Consider the following 22,805-nt stretch of genomic DNA (forward strand, 5'->3'; position numbering starts at 1 on the left):
TTTTAAATGTTGTTGTTTTGTTTCTTTTAGTGCCTCCCAATGTCATTGGTCCAAGTCGTGAGAATGTAACAGCAGTGGTGAACAACTTTGTGTCCCTCACTTGTGAAGCTACTGGTTTCCCTCCTCCAACCCTGAGTTGGCTGAATGATAGGGGCCCAATCCAAGGCAACACCAATGCACTGATCATGCCAGGTACTGTAAGAGTAATCTACACCTACAGGGTCAAATTTAAATGAAGAAGAACCAGGGGAAGCCACACTGCAGTAAATGAATAAAGACAGTATCCAGTACAAATGCCTAATTATGTGTTTCCATTCATCCTGTCAGGTGGTCGTACACTACAGATTCTGAAAGCAAAAGTATCTGATGCAGGAAAATACAGTTGCGTGGCCATGAACGCAGCAGGAGAGGCTTACAAAAACATATATCTCACTGTTTTCGGTCAGTCTACATTCTCATTGTGAATTGTAACCTGAGAGCCTGAGACTCTGGCCTCCAGTTAAACAAGCACTAAATGTTTTCCTCTCTCTCTCTTTGGCTTCCCAGTTCCTCCCAGTATCCGTGACAGTAGTGGGGAGTCTCCCGTGGTGGTGAATGTGCTTGTAGGGAAATCAGTCACCCTTGAGTGTGAGTCCAATGCTGTACCTCCTCCCACCATCACCTGGTATAAGAACGGCAGGTTGGTGACAGAAACAGCCAACCTGCACATCCTGGCAGAGGGACAGATGCTTGAGATAAAAGAATCAGAAGTGAGACATTATATTTTAATTTTTTTAGCACCATTGTCAGTTATCACATGTATAGTCAATCGTCTTGTCTCCTCCTTTCTTCAGGTGTCTAATACAGGACAATACGTTTGCAAAGCCACCAATGTTGCAGGTCAGATGGATAAGATCTTCCACCTGAATATTTATGGTAGGACATATTATATGGATATATTCCAATTTTGTAACATTCATAAAACGTATATATTAAATCATTATTATAATCTCTCTCTCACACACTCACTTTTCAGTTCCTCCCAGTATTGATGGACCAGCAGAAGAGAATGTGGTGGAAACCATTAGTAACCCAGTCACCTTTTCCTGTGATGCCACTGGTATCCCTCCCCCCAGCCTCACTTGGTTGAAGAATGGGCGACCCATAGGTATACCTGCATTATTTAAGTTCAAGACAGGTAGACTGTTCTGTTCTGTCTACCACATATAATAGGTTTAATATCTGATGATTTGACATTCCACTGGAATGGGACACATATAATAATTGTCTTTCATATATATCCCTAGAGAATTCAGACTCTCTGGAGATGCACATCTTCTCAGGGGGCAGCAAGCTTCAGATTGCACGAACGCAGCTCCCTGACAGTGGCGTGTACATGTGTTTAGCTTCCAATGTGGAGGGTGAAGCACGCAAGAGCTACCACCTCATCATACAAGGTATATATATGCACGTGTTTAAGTCGAAAACCACTAAAGAGATACAAAAGGTACAGTCATTTCTCTCAAGCAACACCATATTATTCTTTCTATGTAGTGCCGCCCAGTATCTCTGGATCAGAGCTGCCCAGTGAGATGGGAGTTCTGCTCAACGAAAGCCTCCAGCTGGTCTGTCAAGTCCAGGGAACCCCGACTCCAACAATCCAGTGGTTGAAGGATGGAGAAGTCATTAAGAGTGGAGGAAGCAGCGGCCTCAGGTAGATCAAAGAGAAAAGTAGTTACAAGAGGTTTTATGATGAATATGAAGATAATGTAATGTTTGCCTTTGTGTTAAGGATCAGTCCAGACAGCAGCATACTCACTGTGACCACAGCTCACACCACTGTCAGCGGCAAATACACCTGTGTGGCCAACAACTCTGCAGGAGAAGAGGACCGGATATTCAATCTAAATGTGTATGGTGGGTTAAACTATCAAATATTTCCTTAATGATGGGCGTACACATTAATCTCCTGGTAACTGACCCTTCTCTCTTTGTTCTTTTAGTGCCTCCTGTTATAGTTGGTAACAGTGAGACAGTTGAGGGGTTGACTGCAGTTCTGGACAGTTCAGTCAACATTGAGTGTGTTGCCATGGGCTCTCCTCCTCCCCAGCTCAACTGGCTGAGGAATGGCCTCCCCCTGCCGGTCTCCTCCCATATACGGCTCCTCTCTGCTGGACAGGTGCTACGGTAGGTCAGTGGACAGGGCACAGGGAGAGTTTGTAACACATTGTGATGCAACTTTAGTGGACAGACATGAAATACTGTGTGTCCAAATTAATGTCCAGGGGGTAAGACTTTCTTTGGTAGGCCTAGTTCATAATCACAGATGTGTAATTTAGAAAACTAAGGTTTAGGTTTAGGGTAAGTTCTCAAAAACATCTTAATCCACATGGAAATCCAAAAGTCACACACATTAATTACTGGTGTTGTATTTGCTAATGATCAGATGACAATGAAGAATATTGTGATTAAGACTTTTTGTGCTTTAGCATGGACAAATAGAAACTGAGACTTATTTTGAAAGTAATTGTATATTAGTATGGACATAGAAAGTCGCACTTTTATTTTTAAATGTTGATATTTATTTATTTATTGTGTGTTTTACATGGACACATAGAGACTGAGCAACATACTATGGCAGACAGTGTAATAAACATGTTATTGTTTTTTTGTTTTTTTCATCTTTAGTGTCAGTTAAAATGTGTCAGGATATTAACATTTTGTACCATTCTGTATCCGTCAGGATTACACGAACCCAGGTGTCTGATGGTGGTACCTACACCTGTGTTGCATCAAACAGGGCTGGAGTGGACAACAGACATTACATCCTCCAGGTGTATGGTGAGAAAAACTTTAGGAATAGATCATTAAATCCCATGTTTCTGTTCAGCAGTGAAAGATAAATAATCAATGTGTTTTTATTACCGTCCTCAGTCCCTCCCAGTCTGGATGGAGCAGGGAGCACAGAGGATGTAACTGTGGTCAGAGGAAATGTAGCTTCTCTGCTGTGTGTTGCTGACGGCACCCCGACCCCAACCGTGTCCTGGATGAAAGAGGACGTGTATCTAGTTCCCGATCGTCACCTCCGATTTCTCAACCTGAATACAACTGTGCAGATCACCCAGGCCCAGGTCGAGGACACAGGACGCTACACGTGTGTGGCTAACAACACTGCAGGTCAAGCAAGTCGCCACTTCAACCTGAAAGTGCTGGGTGAGTATAAAGAGCAGAAAGTAAGACAGATTTTGTGCAGGTGTTGACTGATTAAAAACCACAGCTTAAGTTAGTATCCTTAAACTACCAGTCTCTTGTTTAGAGCAGAAAATGTGCATAAAATGCTGTTTTCTTGTTCAGACCCTCCACGCATCAAAGGTTCAGGTGCACCAACAGAAGTATCTGTGGTGGTCAATAATGTTCTGGAGCTTCAGTGCGAGGCTTCGGGTATTCCAACTCCCTCTCTGACCTGGCTGAAGGACGGTCGTCCTCTTCCGCAGACGGACAGTCTGCGCCTCCTGCGGGGAGGAGAGGTTCTCCGAGTGGCTTCTGCACAGGTCAGTGATTGTGTCATTTCATACAGTAAATTAGTTAATTTAAATGCTCTTTATGTTCTTTAAAATATCCTTACACATTTTTTAAAAACATTAATCCTCAGTTGGAGGATACAGGCAGATACAGCTGCTTGGCCAACAGTCCAGCAGGAGATGATGACAAGGAGTTCCAGGTTCGAGTGCATGGTGGGTAAACTGATACAGATCCTAATGAGTAAAATATAATTATGCTGTACACAGAAAGACATGCAAAGAAAGGTTTGACCACAGTGTAGTAGAAGAGTGGAAGCAGAGAGGCTAATTTACAGGACTGGAGTATAACAAGACGGATGAATCTAGTTAAAACTAAACAGGTAATCAGAGAAGCAAGAAACACATGAGGGCAGGAAGTAAACCTAAGAGAAACACACAGACACTAACAGAAATAAACTCAGCTCAGTGTCTAAAAACAAATCTAAAGAGCAAGTTGCTAAAAAAACAAAAAGTGATTATGACTACATACATGTATATAAATGGTCGATATAGCTAATGAAATATATTGATTTTATTTTTTGATTATATGCTTTAGCAGAACATTGAAAAAAGAAAAAAAGAAGAGATTTTTGAAAATAAGGCTATGTATTTTTTTCCCTCTTAAAGTTCCTCCCAACATCGTGGGAGAGAGCACACCTCACAATATCTCAGTGCTGCAGAGCAGACAGGTGACTCTCGAGTGCAAGTCCGATGCCGTTCCACCTCCAACTCTGGCCTGGCTAAAAGACGGCCGACCACTGCAGGTCAGAAATCCAGCACACAAACAAACGCAATCTATCTTTAAAACACATGAAGATTATTTACCTGTAACTATTTGCATTTGTGCAGGCTTCTGCCCGAGTGCGTATTCTGTCCAGCGGTCGCTACTTACAGATCAACATGGCCGAGCTTAGCGACAGAGCTCAGTACACCTGTGTGGCGAGCAACATCGCTGGCAAGACCACGCGACACTTTAACTTGGCTGTTAATGGTATGGGTTGCAACGTTTATCAATGACTTGTCTACTTAGGACTGAAGCGAAGCAAATCATTTAATGTCCTCCAAAGTGATTATATTAAGTTCAAATTAATATAATCCTTGTGTCTGTCAATTTCCTCAGTGGCCCCAACTATCAAGGAAGGTTCGCAGACGGTGTCAGTGCTCATCAGCAATCCAGCCGTGCTCGAGTGTATCGTTAGTGGTGTCCCGCCGCCTCGTGTGACCTGGAGGAAACATGGTGCAATATTGGCAGGAAACCACCCAAGGTAAAGTGCTGTTTGCTCTCAAAACACTTTTATTCTCATTGGTTATAAATGATCCAATAAATGAAAGTCTTATCTCACTGTATGTATATACATGTGCACAGGTACACAGTTGCAGAGGATGGTTCTTTACACATCCTCTCTGCTCAGGTGACTGACACAGGCCGATACCTGTGCATGGCAGCAAATCAGGCGGGGACTCAGCGCAAGAGAGTGGATCTACAGGTTTATGGTGGGCTGCGAATGTGCTTTCAAAACTGTTTCCATACAGCCACAAATAAGTAATAACCAGTAATAACTGTGATCACTGGTTCTCCTCTTTCAGTTCCTCCTTCAGTTGCTGACGGACGCACCAACGTAACAGTGACGGTCAACATTCAGACCACCCTGTCTTGTGAGGCCAGCGGCATCCCCAAACCCACTGTCAGCTGGACAAAAAACAGCCACACCATAAATACTGACCAGAACCAGAATATGTACAGGTTGATCCAGGTTTTCTCCCTCTCTATTTCCTTATTCAAGATCTTAAAATTTAGGATTATTCTATAGAGAGACACAATCGATGTATGAATTGTTTGAGCACACAGAGGTAGACTCTCCGAAACCTGACTTCATCACCTTGTAATTGCTTCCAGATTACTATCATCAGGCTCCCTTGTAGTTATAGCACCCACAGTTGAGGACACAGCAGTGTACAAGTGTGTGGTCTCTAATGAGGCAGGGGAACACTCCAGATCCATCCACCTCACTGTACATGGTGAGCAAAAAAGCTACTTTTTAATTTAATATCAGTGATGTGACCTGACTGTAAAACTTCTCCTTTTGTTGATTTTCCCAAATATTGAAGACCTCAATGGAATAAAAATTGTTCTTGTCTTTCTATAGTTCCTCCATCAATCGCAGATGAACCCACAGAGCTTACTGTAATCAGACTGTCCCCAGTGGTGGTCGCTTGTACTGCATCTGGTGTCCCAGAGCCCTCGATCTACTGGAGCAAAGATGGAATGAAGCTTCCCAAAGAGGGACAAGGATACAGCCTCCTGCCCACAGGTCAGTAATGCAAATAATAACATATCATTTATGGACAATAAATAAGGTTAATTCAAAAGTGATAGAGAAGATACTGAACCAAAATAGAAGAACAAATATAATAAAACAGAATTCAAAGCATTTTTGTTGTACCTTTTTGAAGACTGATTTATAAACCAGATGTTGATCAGATCTGTGTAAATCTGTTCCCAGGTCCAGTAGAGATTACCTCAGCTGAGCTCGGTCACGCTGGACGCTACACATGCACGGCGAAGAACGCCGCAGGCTCCACCCATCGCCACGTCCATCTCACAGTGCAGGGTGAGAGCATCTCGAGAAACAAACTGTCAAGTTCAAACTTGAGTAGCTTTTTATCCCGTTGTTTGTGTTTGACAATCTGAAGCCTCGTCACTCGTTTATCAGACACTCTCGGTTTTCCTTACACGGACAGACTTTTTCTCTCAGACTCAGACTGTCTATGCCCTCTGAGAACTGGCAGTGAAGGCTCTTAAGAAAACAGTGATTTGTGTGCTGTTGGGGAAGCTGTGGTGACATCTTGACAGATTTTCTTTTCCCTAGATCGTCAACAAAATAGTTCAAACTGGCAATATTCCAGCTTCTGACATTGATAAAATATCACAGGGTGCTTTAGACGTCATCACACCAGATCCTGCATGCCTACGTGGGGAAAAATTACATTATTGTCTGCTCCATGAAAGATGATGTTGACGTTTGCCAAAGCCATCACTTAGACTTTGATTATATGTATAAATGATATCATTATCCTCCAACTGCTATATAAATCTATCTTCACCTGCAGTTATTTATGCTTTTGTGTCCTTCTGTCTGTCTTCTCAGAGCTCCCAGCGATTCAGTCCCACCCTTCCACCTTAGATGTTATCCTCAATAACCCTGTCACTCTGCCCTGCTGGGCCACAGGCTCACCCAGGCCCACCATCACCTGGCAGAAGGAGGGCATCAACATACCAACCACAGGTAATTCATCCTGTATATCTATGTGTGTCAATAATTTGACCATATACATAATATCATAAAATCATGTCATGTGTTTTATGCCAGGTGGTTCTTTCACTGTGCTACCTAATGGAAGTCTGCAGATCTCCAAGGCTTCTCTGTCAGACTCCGGCACATACATATGTGTGGCTCAAAACCCGGCTGGCACTGCACTGGGGAAGACAAAACTCAAAGTACAAGGTAGATCTCATGCCATTTGATGGCTGTCAGATTGACATAATGTTTTAGCACTATGTAGTTGTCTGCAAGGTTGGTACAAAGTAATATCTTATGGTCAAATGCAATCTAATATGATAGCTATGCAAACTAATACTCCCACTTTATTAGATACAGATGACACCTAATATACAACGACAGGAGTCGCACTAGGAATGGTCTTCAAGGTTCAATTTGTTGTGCAAATGTTCTTCTGTATGTATTAAGTTGCAACGAGTAGTAATTTGAAATATTGTTGCAATTTACGGTCAGACGCAGCAACAAAAGCGTCACCATGTCTAACTTTAACAAACGCAGACATGCTACATACCCACAGAAAGGTCAGAAACTCAGCTGAATGCTCATATAAACCATTCTTATGTTCACGAAACACAGTTAAAACACCGACGGATCAAACCAGCAGGAGCGAAAAAAAATGTTACAGCGCACACATTGAAAAGCGGCACCGGAGTGTCAGCGTGATTATATAAACAAAAAAAGTTGTCGAGTTGTCAATCACCCTAATTGACCAAGGTAAGCCAGAGCTATGGCACTGCGTAACTGAAGACGCTGCAGAGTCACAGAGTTGTTATTACACACCGCACAGGGAGCATCCATTTACAGCGATTTATTATACTTTTTAGTTCTTTTTAGATCTGTAGTGACATATAAATACAATTAAATGGTTTTTTAATAATTTGGTACCTAAGAAATCTCAAATGGCACAGATGGTGCCAAACTGTGCCGAAAGAGAGAACGCCTAGACATCTCTTTACTAAAACCTCTGTAATTTCACTCTGCTTCATTTCAACAGCATCAGACTTTGCACAGCTCATGTTCACATGTTGTTACATGGCCTCCATGTGTTTTTAAGCTCCTACTGCATATTTTAAAGGTGATATTGCAGGGATTTACTCTATTTAGTTAGGTCATGTCATTCTCGAGCAGGGACTCCAAAAAGAGGGTCAGGGAAGAAGTGGTTAAGTTCCATATTGTCCAGCAAATAAGTCTGTATTGGTTAGTCTTAATGATGTCTCTTTAATCTGCATGCAATATTACTTTCCTGCAGTGCCCCCGGTGATCAGCTCAGAGGCTCGAGAGTACCTGGCACCTGTGGACTCCTCTGTGATGCTGCAGTGTCAGGCTGATGGCTCCCCTCCTCCCTCTGTCACATGGCATAAAGACGGGCAGCAGCTGAGTGAATCTGTGCGAGAGCGTGTTCTCAGTTCAGGCTCTCTGCAGATCACTTTCCTCCAGCCCAGTGACACTGGACGATACACGTGCACTGCTGCCAATGCAGCGGGAACTGTCAGCCTTGGGATGAGCCTGACTGTACAGAGTAAGGCGCCGTCATCTAACTGTGTATTTTTGACGCTCCATGTGTCACACTTGAAATACATGTTTACTGTATTTTGCCTTCTGTATTGTCTGTATGACAAACTGCATGATTATTCTACCAAATCAACACATTAAAATATGATTAAAATATAGTGCACATGGCCTCAGAGGACGTCAGTATCCTGTCATATACTATATGAAAACAATTGTGCATTGAGAGGAACCTTTTGTTTCAAAATAATATTATGATTATGAAAATCTCTTATCTCCTTTACTTTCACAGTCCCTCCCTCCATTCGTGGTGAATATCAGGAGGTAGAGGTGGTGGAAAACACCCAGGCCCAGCTGTTGTGTGTGGCGGAGGGTGTCCCTCAGCCCAGTCTGTCCTGGGAGAAGGACGGACATCCCCTCAGTGAGAGCACAGCAGAGTACACCATCCTGCCCTCTGGAGAACTGGTCATAGACATAGCTCAGGTAGGAGAAGAAAAAGACAATGTGTCATGTTCAAGCTCCAGTGTGTAGGAATTAGTGACATCTAAAGGTGGGTCTGCAGATTTCAACAAATATAGGACTTCTCTACTCACTCCTAACGAGTCCACAGGTGGCTGACAGTGGAATGATGCACATTCAGTTTTGTTGCCACAGCTGTAACGCTCAACCCAGCACTCAGCATGCCAATTGTGACATCTGTGGCATATTGACAGGTTACAAAAGTCCACATTTTGGTGTGCACTTTTATTGATCAGACCATAAGGAGTGTCTGTGTACTGGTCACACATATTGACCACCACTCTGCCATGCTCCATGATTCTCGTGAGTTGAAATACTCAATCTGAGATTGTAGTCAATAGGAGTGGCCAAGTGACACTGGACTACTGGGTTTGAGCAAAATAAATCATTCCATAAACAAATGCATCAAGAATCTGAGCAAATGTCATGACATTCTATTTCTGTTCACCATTTCAACTTTGTGTGTTTATATTTTTTGTTGAGTATACAGTTTAATGCCTCCCCACGCACCCTTGAATAAAATAAATAAATAAAACAATTTTAATTTTAATTTGACAAATCGCAAGTGCAGAGAGCAATTCTTCTTTGTTTGAAATGCATGCTCTGGCTGGTTTGTCTATTTGAGCTGTTGCAGAAACACAATGGTGATGCAAGGCCTCCATAAAGCAAGGTTCTTGCCTCAAACACATAAAAATATTCTATAATATTCTAAGGAAAGCCAAACTATTTGTACTTTAAAGCAAGCATGCACAAATATACAGATGGGTAGCACTATTACATTTCTGGTAATAAACCCTCCTAAATGTAACAGTGGACCTTAAATGTTTCTATGCATGTTAAATAATGTTTTCCTGCATGCTTTGTCTCTTCTCTTAACTCTAGCCCGATGATGCTGGCAGTTATACATGTGTTGCCACTAATGTAGTCGGCCAGGAGAGTCGGACGTTAGTGCTGTCAGTTCATACGCACCCAGCCTTTACCGAGCTGCTCGGAGATGTGGCGCTCAGCAAAGGAGAACGCCTCCTGCTGGCCTGTGGGGTCAGTGGCATCCCGCCACCAAGAATCACATGGGTCTTCAACAGCAACATTGTCCCAGGTATGGGAACAACTCCAGTTATTGGGGACATTTATGTTCTGTAACTGGGGCTCCATGTCATACATTAGAATATAAAACATTGATTCATATTGTCTGTTTCTGCTTTTTTGTTAATGCTGCAGTTTACCATGACCATATGAACGGCCACAGTGAGCTGGTGATAGAGAGAGTGAGTAAAGAAGATTCGGGCACTTACACCTGCGTGGCAGAAAACAGTGTTGGAACCATCAAGTCACTGGGCTTTGTATATGTTAAAGGTAAAACCTCACAAACATTTTGACTTATTTTTAGTCCTTAAGCTCATGGTCTGAAGCCATAATGTCAAGGTTTTTCCTTGTGACTCATTGTTCTTTGTCGTCCTGCAGAGCCTCCGATCATTGACGGCGATCCTCACTCTAACCGGATTGAACCTCTGGGTGGAAATGCCATCCTAAATTGTGAGGTGCGAGGGGACCCACTGCCAACCATCCAGTGGAGTAAAAATGGAATAAACATCCAGATCAGCAATCGAATCCGTCAGCTAGACAATGGCTCTCTGGCAATCTATGGCACAGTGGTAGGAAAACAGACTTTTTTATGTGCAATGCTCTTTATATTTATATATATTCATGTGTTGGTGTTTTTTTTCAATGCAGGGTGAAGATGCAGGAAACTACATGTGCGTGGCAACAAATGATGCTGGAGTGGTTGAAAGAAGTGTCACACTCACCTTGCAGAGTAAGAGTTTAATGCTGTTAACATTTTCTTGTGTTTACATCTGATTTTGTTTTTGTGAAATTCCACATGCAATTATGGTAACGTCCTGTTCCTCCAGGTGCACCCACCATCATTGTGGAGCCAACTGAGACAGTGGTGGATGCTGGTACCACGGCTGTGCTCTACTGCCAGGCAGAGGGTGAACCTACACCCATGATAGAGTGGTCCCGTCAGGGGCGCCCTCTTCTGGGCACCGACCGCTTCTCTACTCTGAACGACGGTTCCCTCAGGATTAGTAGTGCTCAGAAGGAGGACACAGCTGAATACGAATGTGTGGCCAGAAACCTACTTGGCTCTGTGCTGGTCAGGGTTACTCTGACTGTACGAGGTGAGCTGTGTGTTATGGTTCTTTTTGAGGGTCAGTAGGCAGAGAATGTAGTCTTTCCTGTTGCCGGGTCCGAGGTTTGATCCTGAGCTCCTTGCGTCTACATGTCGTGACACTCGATCTGCTGGCAGGGTGTGAATGTGTGAAGCTACAGTGTAAAGCACTTTAACTGGTTGTCAAACTAGAAAAGCTCTATACCCATATATACCATTGCTATTTTTATTGTACCATATTTTTGAGCTACTATCCACTTTAGCTGGTAAAAATCGTGTTAAAATGTCCTTGATATCAATATCTAAAGGAAAATACATTATCACTCAAGAGGAAAGAAATCACCCCAATGGAAAAAATAATGTGTGGTTTTATTTGTTTTTTTCAGTACAGGGAGGCTACTCGGAGTGGGCTGAGTGGGGTCCTTGCAGTGTGTCCTGTGGTGTCGGGACCCAGAAGAGGCTGAGACAGTGTAACACCCCATTACCTGCCAATGGAGGGCGCCACTGTGAAGGATTAGATCTAGAAATGCGTAGTTGTCAAGGAAAACCTTGTCCAGGTGAGAATGATTTAAAGCAGAGGATTCTCCTTCTTCTTTTCGACACAATTGTTGTTTGCAGAACTGTGAACCTGTAAATGTTATCCCTCCTCAGTGGATGGTAACTGGGCAGAGTGGTCTCTCTGGGAGGAGTGTTCCCGCTCCTGTGGTCAGGGCAACAGGACCCGGATCCGCACCTGCAGTAACCCTCCAGTTCAGCACGGAGGCAGGCCATGTGAGGGGAAGGCAGTGGAGGTCATCATGTGCAGTGTCAGACCTTGTCCAGGTGAACACAAGAAAGTCTAAAATAACTAATAATAATGGTTTGAGTATTAAAAATGAAAAAAATCTCAAAAGTCTTCCATCTCCCAGCCCTGTTAACGTCTATTAACCTGTATTTAATTTCTCTTTGTTTAAATTGCAGTGGCAGGCAACTGGGGGTCCTGGCTACCATGGAGCCACTGCAGTGAGACCTGTGGCAAAGGTATGCAGTCCAGGATCAGGCTGTGCAATAACCCTCCTCCTGCTTTTGACGGGCCACAGTGTGAGGGCACAGACACCCAAACACAAGTTTGCAAGGAGAGGCCGTGTCCTGGTGAGTACGATAACATCAGACTTGAAGAGATTTTACTCTTAACAATGTTAAGGGTTCAATGTCTGATCTTCCTGTGTCTTCTAATTTGTCCAGTGGATGGGAAGTGGTCATCCTGGGTGAGTTGGGGAGCCTGCAGTGTTTCCTGTGGTGGTGGCACCAGACAGAGGACACGTCTGTGCGCCAGCCCCGCCCCTCATCATGGTGGCAGGCAGTGTGAGGGCAACGACGTGCAAATTGACTTCTGTAACAGCGAGCCATGCCCCAGTGAGTTAACTTTATTTTAACCTTTTATATCTTGTTGTAAGAACGTTCATCTGCTTTCTTGGTTAATGCTTACGTACTCGTCTTTGACTCATTTTACACCCCCTCCACCCTCTGTCAGTCAATGGTAATTGGGGTCCGTGGAGCAGCTGGGGCAGCTGTAGTAAGACATGCAATGGAGGACAGATGAGGCGCTACAGGACATGTGACAATCCCAGACCTGCTAACGGCGGTAGAGCGTGTGCTGGTGCAGACACGCAGATACAAAGATGCAGCACAGCAAACTGCCCTGGTGAGTCAGCATGTTTATTACTGTAATAGAGTTTGGGGTCAAGTCATTGTCTCAAGGGTGAGAAAGTAAAATGGCACTGATTGCTGACTTTTCTTTGTACTTTGTGTTTAATCTGTTGTTTTTGTGGTGTATTACAGTTGATGGTAACTGGGGTTCGTGGCAGCCATGGGGTCAATGCTCTGCCTCGTGTGGAGGTGGAGAGAGGACACGTGTGCGACTCTGCAACAGTCCGTCTCCTACTAACAGTGGTCGTTTGTGTCCAGGAGACTCCTCACAACTCTCCAGGTGTAATAATCAGGCCTGTCCAGGTAAGCTATATGTTGACAATTACTCTGCGTGTGTGTATGTGGTTTCTACACGCTGGAAGCATGAATGCTTAATAATACAACGTCTCTCTGACAGGTGGGCCCCAGAAGGCACGAGGAAGCATCATAGGGAACATCAATGATATTGAATTTGGCATCGCTATCCTCAATGCCACCATCACAGAGAGCAAGTCTGGTAGCAGAATCATCAAGGCTACTATTACTAACGTACCAAGGACATTAGGTCAGTTTTCTTCTGCTCTGAGCTAGAATTTTTATGTGAAATGCATCTCAGCTGTTTTCTAAAAATCTCATTATAAATGAAAGGGCATCTTCCACCTGGGTTTTTATTCAAGGTCCTGCCATGAGGAAGCTCATCTCCATTCTAAATCCTATTTACTGGACCACAGCAGAGGAGGTAGGAGAGGCTGTCAATGGCTACACACTGACAGGAGGCGTCTTTAGGCGAGAGACACAGGTGGAGTTCGCTACAGGTAAGAATGCACAGGCATAAACTTACTTGTAAACAAAGCTGGTTGTTGGTTTGTATTGTGTTTAACATCAGGTTGCGTACATATGGTTGCATTAATTACTGTCTTTACCAATATGTGGTATCTAAATACTCAATATGACACACACGTCATTTATTTATTTTTGGATGTTGCCAGGTGAGATCCTGAGGATGACCCACATTGCCAGAGGCCTGGACTCAGACGGAGCATTGTTGCTGGACATTGTAGTGAATGGACACATTTTACAGTTGCCCTCACATGCTGACATCAGCATCAAGGTACAGATATACTGTAAGCAGTGTGTGTGTTACATGTGTGATATTTTGCTTACTTTTTGCAGGGTTGTTTGGAAAAATCTGAGTGGTTGACTTATAATATGTTCTTTAAAGTAGGCATAGTCGTTCCGAGAGTGCCTCACATGTATTTTCTTCAGGACTACACAGAGGACTACATCCAGACAGGTCCAGGGCAGCTGTATGCTCTGTCCACTCGCATGTACAGCATCGACAGACAGAGTGTGCCCTACTCCTGGAACCACACCATCACCTATGATCTGTCCAAGGGCAAGATGCCCTACCTGGTAGAGATGCTGCAGGCCTCGGCCATCAGTGCTCTATACCACCCTCTGGAGGAGGTGTTAGAGTACAGCATTCAAGCTCGTATCACCAAAGGTGAGAGGATACTGTTCTCTGAGACTAAAAGTGGCAATAATATTGTACCTGTGCTTGAGAGAGATGGAGTTGGCTAATATACAGCATCTAACATTCTGTATTTTACTTTTTGTTGTTATGATCGTCCTTCAGTCTTCGTATTATTTTCTACTTTCAATGGTGAAATGTTGACATGTTTCAGGTGATCGCAGTAACCAGTGTCCTCAAGGTTTCACTTTGGTGTCTGCCGGGCCCTACTGTACTGGTAATGATGTGTTATGTTATTTTTCTACCTCAGTGACGATCAATTAAACAACAATGTAGTCTTCACTGGAAAACATTATTTAGAAAAGTTGCATTTAAAGATGTATCATGAATTTAAATACATCTTTAAATGAACAACTTGTCCAAACATAACTGCTTAAGAATGTTCTGATTAATGCATTTTGTTTTGCTTTGTTTTCAATTATGAATTATGTTCTGCAGATGAGAACGAGTGTGAGGTTGGGAATCCGTGTTCTCACACTTGCCACAATGCCATGGGCACATACTACTGCTCCTGTCCCAGAGGCCTCACAATCTCTGCTGATGGCAGGACCTGTCAGGGTAAACAACATTTCCATACATACACATGATAATTCATTTTCTAATAAGAATTATAACTATAAACAACAATAACAATATTGATAATAATTTGCCTCCCTCCACTCTCTTAGACATTGATGAGTGTTCGCTGGGTGGGAACGTGTGTCACGATGGACAGGACTGTGAGAACACTATCGGTTCTTACCGTTGTGTGATGCGTTGTGGCCGTGGTTTCAGGAGAACGGCTGACGGGCTCAGCTGCACAGGTCAACAACAGCTTCTGAATATTTTTTTTATCCGCCTTTTAAAATTATACATTTGTCTTAATGCTTAATGTCGAATGTTTTCAGATGTGAACGAGTGTCAAGAGTCTAGTCCATGTAACCAACACTGTCTCAACACCATTGGGAGTTATCGCTGTGCCTGTGAGCCAGGATTTCAACTCAGGAGCAGACGCTGTATCGGTGAGACAACTACTACTGACTATAGACAACTTGTTTTTATACGATACCTCTCAAGGTCATCGAGATTGCTTTAGAAAGAAAGGAAAATAAATCTGGTGCTCTAAACATGAAACAGAGTTTGTATTCCAGTGAGGTTTGTACCAAAAAAAATCTAAAATAAACAAAAGTGGAAGAAAAGACAGAAAAAAACATGTCTCTGCCATCATCAGTGCATGAAGCAATTGAAACAATTCATTTTTTATTGAAGTGTCTCCAGCTCCATATAAACAATGAAGACAATGACATGATGATTCCATAAGACTTGGTTTTAGCTTAAAGTAGCAGTGCCTTTAAAAAAAAAAAAAAAAAAAACAATTTCATTCAGCAGCTCTCTCAAAAAGGCTGTACACCCGGTAATATAAATATGAGATTTAGAACACTGCACCACACTGTATGTCATGTTCCAAACATTGTTATAAGAAAAATGTAGTTTAAAGCCACTGTTATATGGGATTATATTGTGAGGGCACTCAGTCTTCTGGCTCTGTGAGAGTGGTGGGAGAATCAACTCACTGCAAATCAGGTGTGTGTGGCACTGAATGGTGTTGATTAAGCCCAGGTGTGGGGAGTGTTCATATACCCTGAGTCTGCAGTGCTCTGTGACTCATTGTCTCACCTTCAGAGGTAGTGAGCAGTTTGCACTGTGGCGTCTTAAGTTGTCGGTGTATCTATAAACACCAACTTAGAAGTTTTGTGTGTGTTTGATGTCAACTCGAGCAGTGCCTGTGCAAAGTCTGTTTTTGTATGTGTGTTTAGTAATTGTTGGTTTGGTGTGTTTGAGTGCTCATTGTTATTGTTACACAGCAAAAGTTCAGTGACATTTCAGGCTATCACCGCACAAGGAGCTCTTTTAGGCTGTCATGAGCAAATGCTGCAGGCGTTCGCTGAGCAACAGGTTTCTCATAACAAGATGCATAGGGAGATACTTGTATGTTTACAGACACCCAGGCCAGCCCCAACCCAAGTACAAGCACCAAACCTCACAACTCCCCAAGCACCTCCTGTTTCCATTCATGGCCCTATTGTAGTTCAGGAGCTCAAGCTGGCAACCCCAGTCCGCTATGACGGGCATGCAGGAAGGTGTACGAGATTTATCACAAAAGGTAGTTTCGTGTTTGAGTTACAACCCGCTGTGTTTTGCACAGACAGAGCCTATATAGCATATATAATATCCCTTCTTTCAGACAAGCCTTTTATTGGCTACAGCCTTGTGGGACAGGTAGACTCCTGTCTGCGCTGACTCCACTCTCTTCATGGCGGAGTTGAGAGGGGTGTTCGACCATGATTTAAGTGGCCAGAAAGCAGCCAAAAGCCTTCTTAGGTTACATCAGGGCTCTTCGGGCATAGCAGAATTTTCAATTCAATTCCAAACTTTAGCTACGGAATCAGGTTGGAACAGAGATTCTGGTAACCACTTGTTGCCATGCCTTGTCTGAGAAGGTTACCGATGAGCTTGCTCCCCGTAAGGTTATGGATTCACTTGAGGATTCTTTGTCAACAGAGAGAGAAAACAGGCGTACACCCGCCCAATGTTAGAGGAGTTTAACATTCCTCATGAAAGCTCTAACCTGCCTAAGGGACCCCTTAACAATGATGATCAGGAGCCCATGCAAATAGGACGCACACAGCTTACTTCAGCGGAAAAACAGAAGCGTATGAGCAGTGGAGCTTGTCTATACTGTGGGGGGGTGGGCCACTTCATTCGCCAGCAGACAGAGTAGACTTGTCAGACCATGGGGAGGAATTAATAATTCTCCGCCTGTGGCCAATAATCACACTTTTTGTCCAAGTTTGATTCAACCATTTCCCAAAATTTGATCTTCTTTGTCCACTCGCGATCACCGCAGTGGATGGGCAACCCTTGGGTATGGGTATGTTGAGAAGGTCACCTGCCCGATTCATTAGCATTGGCAATCACACGGAAGAGATTTAAGTTTTTTTCTTATTGAGGGACCTCGGTTACCCCTCATTCTGGGACACCCATGAGGAACACCTCAAGCAACACAACCCTCACATCAATTGGAGGACTGGGAAGGTGTTGAGCTGGGGTCCAGACATCTCATATTATGAATTAGACTCTGTTCAACTCCAACCTTTGTGTCTTGAGCCTTCTGCTGCCACCAGCGCCTCTGCCTCAAAATATCCCAGTTCAGTAGATCAGAATATCTGGTCATGCCCTTTGGACTTTCGAATGCCCTCGCAGTTTTCCAGGCATTTGTTAATGATGTCCTCAGGGAGATGCTTGAACATTTTGTCTAGTGTCAAGTGTATTTGGATGACATCCGGATTCCTATCTAGAGCTGGCCTCTCATCTTAAGAGGGTTCTCCAGAAGTTGTTGGAGCACCGACTTTTTGTTAAGGTGGAAAAATGTGTCTTCCATGCCCCCACAGTCAAGTTTCTGGGGCACATTGTGGCGTAGGGCAGCGTCAGAATGGACCTAAGCAAGGACAAAGCGGTGCAGGAGTGGCCTCAACCTGACTCTGTCAAACAGGTTCAGCGCTTCATTAGGGGCTTTAGTTTGATTGATGTCCCTATTTCAGCACTGGTCCTCCTTCACGATTCCGCATCTTCTGCAGAGAGAAATAATGATGTGGGTAACAAGGAACTGCTTGCTGTAAAGTTGGCCTTGGAGGAGTGGCTCCATTGGCTTGAGGGTTACGACCATCCTTTTCAGGTCTGGACAGACCATAAGAATCTGGCTTTTATATCCAACGCCAAACGCATAAATCCTCGCCAAGCTCGCTAGGCCCTTCAACCTTTCATACCGTCCAGATTCGAAGAATCTGAAGCCAGATGCCCTATCTCACCGAGTGTTCTAGTAGGGACAGTTCTCCCCTTACTCGCATCCTTGTCCCACTCACCTTGGAGATGGGTTGGACACTGTGGTTCAGGGGGCTCAACAGCAGGAGGCAGACCCAGGAGGGGGCCCCCTCACAAGTGCTTCCTTGCAGCCTTTGCCTTTTCTTTCGTGTTTTCTGGGTCTCCTGGACATTTCTGGTTTTGAGACTTGGCAGCGGTGGTTTAGTTAGTCATTCTAATGCTTTATTTAATTAAGGAAGCCGTAGTGGCTCTATACACCCCCCCCCCCCCTTTCCAATCTAATGCTATTTGCTATTATATTGTTTCCTGACATAATATATGGCGCCCATCGCACCTCCAGGTCATTGGGAGCATACCTGTAACCTGCCATGTGTTTCTTTTCTTTTATTTATATGTAATCGTTCTGATCTATTTTCCCCTCAGATATAAACGAGTGCAGACAGAGGGTTTGTCGTTCAGATCAACAGTGTAAAAACACGCGGGGTGGTTACACCTGCATTGACCTGTGTCCCAACGGATTGACCAAGGGTGCCAACGGGACATGTGTGGGTGAGTGTGCAGCACAAGACGATAATGAAACAGCACAGCAGATTTTAGTGTTTCCCGCTGCATTACTGTAGCTGGAGTTATATTGAGTGACTGTGTCTTTGTCTGATGTGTGTTGTTGTTGTTTCAGACATTGACGAGTGCAGAGATGGCACACATCAGTGCAGATACAACCAGATTTGTGAGAACACCAGAGGAAGCTACCACTGCACTTGTCCACGTGGCTACAGATCTCAGGGAGTTGGACGGCCTTGCCTCGGTATGTACATGTCACTGCCAACCAATAAGATAGTATCTCATGACATTAAAGGAGCTTCTTTAATATTGATTAGGCAGGTAACAGTCTTATTTTAAGTTGAGGACACTTTGCAAAGCTCATGCTGAGCAGTTGGAAACACTGCTGCCTGCACTTTTCACCAGCTTTCTCGCTTCTGCCGGCACACTTACCCGCTTTTTGTGGGTGACTCACTCCTGCTGAAACTCTGAAGTCATTACTCTGATGTCATCTTCAGTCTCCTCCAGGCATTAGACTCTGTCGCTCACTTGCTTACTGTTAACCTCTAAAATGTTGCACTGCAAACTGCTTCTTAACAACTAACAATATATAATCAAAGACTGTTTTATTCCAGAGATGCAATGCATGGTGTTAAAACTCTGGGTTGATTCTTGTCTTCGCTGTCAGATAAGAGTAAGAGAAAAGGGTAAGAAAGGGTAAGAACGGCCTTTAGGGAGGGACACTGAAAAACACGGCGACCATAGAAAGACCAGCACCATCTCCTCACTTTTCACTCTTTTTCACTTCTTTTATATTTAAATTTAGAATTTGGCTAATTTCTGGTGTTGCTTTGTAATGGCAAAGTTTTCCATGTTTCCCTGTGACATCATTAACCCTGGACATTGATGTCTGTCTTTGTCAATGTGTACAGTATCTGACCTGAGTTGAGATTTGTACCAGAATGAATTTCTTCACATGAAGTTGTTTTCTTCAAACCATCTCTTTTGTTTAATAAAAGAGGACATACTATCAGTCTCTCTCCAGTGTTTATACTCTAGTTTCAATACATTTCTGTCTTAGAGACATGAACATGTATTGTTGTTGTACAGTGGGGTGACTAACATATCCCCTTTTTCCTCCCTTCATCCTCATCTTTCTCCTCTATTTTCTTGAACTGCACCACCTCATTTGTTCTTTTCATACACTTTCCTTTGACCCCTTTTCTCCTCTGCATTATTTATTTTTTTTACACCTTTTTCTCCTTGCACTCTTCTTTTCCCCCACTCTCTTCATGGTGCTGGTCTTTCTTTGTGCTGAGGGCAGATGTAAATGAGTGTGAGCGGCTTCCACAGCCCTGTGCCCACCAGTGCATCAACACTCCTGGCAGCTTCAAGTGCACCTGCCCGCCGGGGCGCCACCTGCTCGGTGATGGCAAATCCTGCGCTGGCCTGGAGCGTCTGCCCAGCTATGAAAGTTACTCATTCGGCTACCGCACGTCCCAGTCCTCTTCTGAGCGTAGCTCCTACCAACAGCTCTACCACAACTTGGCCTCTCAGAGCTTCCACTCCTACGCAGCCGCCACAAGGGGGCGCTACAGGAGCCGTAGCCGCAGAGCGATTGGCACACATTCCTCACAGCAAGGCCCACTTGGTTGTCATGAAGGGTTTAAGTCCCAGGGTGGCCGATGTATAGGTAAATATGGAGGAGGACAGGCAGGGCTGAGATGAGAGAGGTGTGCTTCACGACTGCTCGAGGGTTCATCTGTGTCTGTGTGTGTGTGTGTGTGTGTGTGTGTGTGTGTGTGTGTGTGTGTGTGTCACCAACAGACATCAATGAGTGTGAGGTGAGGGATGCTTGTCAGCACGAGTGTATGAACACACCAGGGAGCCACAGGTGTCTCTGTCCTCTCGGTTACCGCCTCATGACCAACAGCAAGACCTGTCAAGGTGAGAGCCGAGATCATAATGATCATTTAACTTTTCCTAAACATACTAAAGTATGGTCTGTGTCCAACTGTATCATTGCAGAGCTTTTCTTTTGTGATAATAACCTGTGTGTGTGTGCTGCGTCTACAGATATCGACGAGTGTCTGGAGCAGAACATCCAGTGTGGAGCGAACCAAATGTGCTTCAACATGAGAGGAAGTTACCAGTGCATTGACACACCCTGTCCACAAAACTACCAGAGGGATTCTGCCACAGGGTAAACCTGCACACAAACACACTCAGCACTAATTTAGGGAAACATAATATAAAAGCTGTAGAGTAGTTTATATATTTGGATAATTTTGGACCTCTGATTAAGTCTCTAACACATGTTTTAAGAAGCCATTGTGTTAAAGGTCCAGTGTGTATGGATTAGTGACCTCTAATGGTGAGACTGCAGAGAGCAGTCACCCCTCGCTTTCTTGAGAACTTCAGAAAATTACAATGACCTTCGCACCAAACGGATGTAAAATGTATTTTACAACTCTCTCCACTTATCCACTTATTTCTGGTGCCTTAACCAACAATGTGTATAAAAAAGGTTTATTTTAAAGCTCACATAGAGTGGTCCTGTTGCACATATATGTTAGTTGTGGAGGTCTACTTCCATACATTAACTTGTTTTTATGGTCAAAAACCTCCTAGTTGCTGTAAACAAGCCGATAGAAATCTCTCTTTTCTGATGCTGTCTTCAGCCGCGATATTTCATACATAAATCTCACCCCCAGAAGACAGAGTGTGTGGTGATTGGCCAGCCAGCGTAGAGCCTTCCCAGCTGTCTTGTGATTGGCCAATACCCGGAAGTGACATAATCAGCACACCCGCTCTCATTAGCGCAGCTCCCCCCTCTGGAATGTTGGATGCACTGCTCCTCATTATCAAAACATTGTTTTAACAATGTTTAAAAATAGCTTCTTCACGACTCCCCAACACAGTCCCTTTTATGACTTTGACCTGGAGTCAGACCCAGAGTGAGAAGACACTGTCGCTCGTGAAACACCTCCACAACGGACGTTATTCTTCTTCTGTAGTTCAATGTAAGCAACCGGATGTGCCCGGACTAGTGCCCGGAGCAGGGTGATTAAATTACATTTTGAAAATGCCCACTGCTGCAAGTTGCTAAATGTTGGTTGGCTGTTTTTGAAATAATGACAAATAAAAGCCTTGTCTATTTGAGGAGGATTTGATGGAACTGACACTGAAATTATACAATTATATTAAATAATGATGTATTTTCCATACATTACATGAATATTTTGTATTGTTATATTATATATTCATTTAAAATTAATTATGTGATATAGGTTCTGTCTGAAGAACTGTCCACCAAATGACCTGGAGTGCACGCTGAGCCCTTACGCGCTGGAGTACAAGCTGCTGTCTCTTCCCTTCGGCATCGCAGCCAATCAGGACCTGATCAGACTGGTGGCCTACACACAGGATGGCGTGATGCACCCCAGGACCACGTTCATAGTGGTGGACGAGGACGTCACGCTACCGTTTGCTCTGCGAGACGAGAACCTGAAGGGAGTGCTGTTCACGACGCGGGCCTTAAGAGAGCCCCACACGTACCGCATGAAGGTCCGAGCCCTCTCCTTCAGCGAGGACGGAGGCATCGAGTACCAGACAACCTTCATCGTCTACATCGCTGTCTCCGCCTACCCCTACTGAGAGCACTTTAAACGATGTGAGGCAGAGAAATGCTGACAACAGCAACATGATGCGAGTGAGTGTGGTGTGGCTGTTAAAAGAGACTGCATCATTAAAACAGACTGAAAAAAAGACTATTTCTGAGAGTGTGTGAGAGAGAGAGAGAGAGAGAGGTCTGTGACAGCCAAAGGGGATTAACAGGAGACTGGGATCAAACAGGCTATTCTTCAGCTTTAATCCTGTAAAACTCACATCAGTCTGTCGGGACTGTCATTCAATATTTTGTCTTGCTCAAATTTTATTTATAAGGTAAACAAGATTTTGCTCCTCAAAGCACAAACGTCCACCACTGGCTCAGAGAGTACGCTTCAACCCTCCTCAAGAAATGTTTTGCTCATCTCTTATTTACATCTACCTATTATTAACTTATTGGGAAGTGCTTGAACATGTTCCCACGTGTGTTTATCCCTCCTGTAAATTGGTCACCACAA

The 22,805-nt window shown here is 43.9% G+C and overlaps 1 protein-coding gene across 1 annotated transcript in view; it reads left to right on the forward strand.

The window, feature by feature from the left end:
* The window catches only part of hmcn1 (hemicentin 1), a gene marked incomplete at both ends in the record, with an annotated part of 84,621 nt that extends 62,286 nt beyond the window's left edge, over positions 1-22,335 (forward strand). The window contains 50 exons of the mRNA XM_083888370.1: positions 31-192; positions 328-441; positions 547-749; positions 834-915; positions 1,016-1,147; positions 1,287-1,436; positions 1,534-1,693; positions 1,772-1,896; positions 1,983-2,166; positions 2,723-2,820; positions 2,914-3,192; positions 3,334-3,530; positions 3,632-3,713; positions 4,167-4,303; positions 4,389-4,530; positions 4,660-4,804; positions 4,906-5,033; positions 5,127-5,283; positions 5,437-5,558; positions 5,687-5,851; positions 6,044-6,151; positions 6,689-6,826; positions 6,911-7,045; positions 8,130-8,399; positions 8,682-8,872; positions 9,791-10,004; positions 10,127-10,261; positions 10,370-10,560; positions 10,640-10,721; positions 10,819-11,088; positions 11,465-11,635; positions 11,730-11,900; positions 12,039-12,209; positions 12,303-12,473; positions 12,592-12,762; positions 12,900-13,070; positions 13,165-13,311; positions 13,424-13,561; positions 13,736-13,857; positions 14,013-14,250; positions 14,432-14,494; positions 14,716-14,835; positions 14,946-15,080; positions 15,165-15,278; positions 18,562-18,687; positions 18,815-18,943; positions 20,003-20,371; positions 20,506-20,625; positions 20,755-20,881; positions 21,969-22,335. Coding sequence (XP_083744496.1) covers positions 31-192; positions 328-441; positions 547-749; positions 834-915; positions 1,016-1,147; positions 1,287-1,436; positions 1,534-1,693; positions 1,772-1,896; positions 1,983-2,166; positions 2,723-2,820; positions 2,914-3,192; positions 3,334-3,530; positions 3,632-3,713; positions 4,167-4,303; positions 4,389-4,530; positions 4,660-4,804; positions 4,906-5,033; positions 5,127-5,283; positions 5,437-5,558; positions 5,687-5,851; positions 6,044-6,151; positions 6,689-6,826; positions 6,911-7,045; positions 8,130-8,399; positions 8,682-8,872; positions 9,791-10,004; positions 10,127-10,261; positions 10,370-10,560; positions 10,640-10,721; positions 10,819-11,088; positions 11,465-11,635; positions 11,730-11,900; positions 12,039-12,209; positions 12,303-12,473; positions 12,592-12,762; positions 12,900-13,070; positions 13,165-13,311; positions 13,424-13,561; positions 13,736-13,857; positions 14,013-14,250; positions 14,432-14,494; positions 14,716-14,835; positions 14,946-15,080; positions 15,165-15,278; positions 18,562-18,687; positions 18,815-18,943; positions 20,003-20,371; positions 20,506-20,625; positions 20,755-20,881; positions 21,969-22,335 — 8,039 coding nt within the window. The remainder of the gene's footprint in view (positions 1-30; positions 193-327; positions 442-546; positions 750-833; positions 916-1,015; positions 1,148-1,286; positions 1,437-1,533; positions 1,694-1,771; positions 1,897-1,982; positions 2,167-2,722; positions 2,821-2,913; positions 3,193-3,333; positions 3,531-3,631; positions 3,714-4,166; positions 4,304-4,388; positions 4,531-4,659; positions 4,805-4,905; positions 5,034-5,126; positions 5,284-5,436; positions 5,559-5,686; positions 5,852-6,043; positions 6,152-6,688; positions 6,827-6,910; positions 7,046-8,129; positions 8,400-8,681; positions 8,873-9,790; positions 10,005-10,126; positions 10,262-10,369; positions 10,561-10,639; positions 10,722-10,818; positions 11,089-11,464; positions 11,636-11,729; positions 11,901-12,038; positions 12,210-12,302; positions 12,474-12,591; positions 12,763-12,899; positions 13,071-13,164; positions 13,312-13,423; positions 13,562-13,735; positions 13,858-14,012; positions 14,251-14,431; positions 14,495-14,715; positions 14,836-14,945; positions 15,081-15,164; positions 15,279-18,561; positions 18,688-18,814; positions 18,944-20,002; positions 20,372-20,505; positions 20,626-20,754; positions 20,882-21,968) is intronic.
* Positions 22,336-22,805: the final 470 nt, after the last annotated feature.

This window comes from Microchirus variegatus, assembly GCF_963457635.1.
Source record: "Microchirus variegatus genome assembly, chromosome: 4".
Taxonomy (NCBI): Eukaryota; Metazoa; Chordata; class Actinopteri; order Pleuronectiformes; family Soleidae; genus Microchirus; species Microchirus variegatus.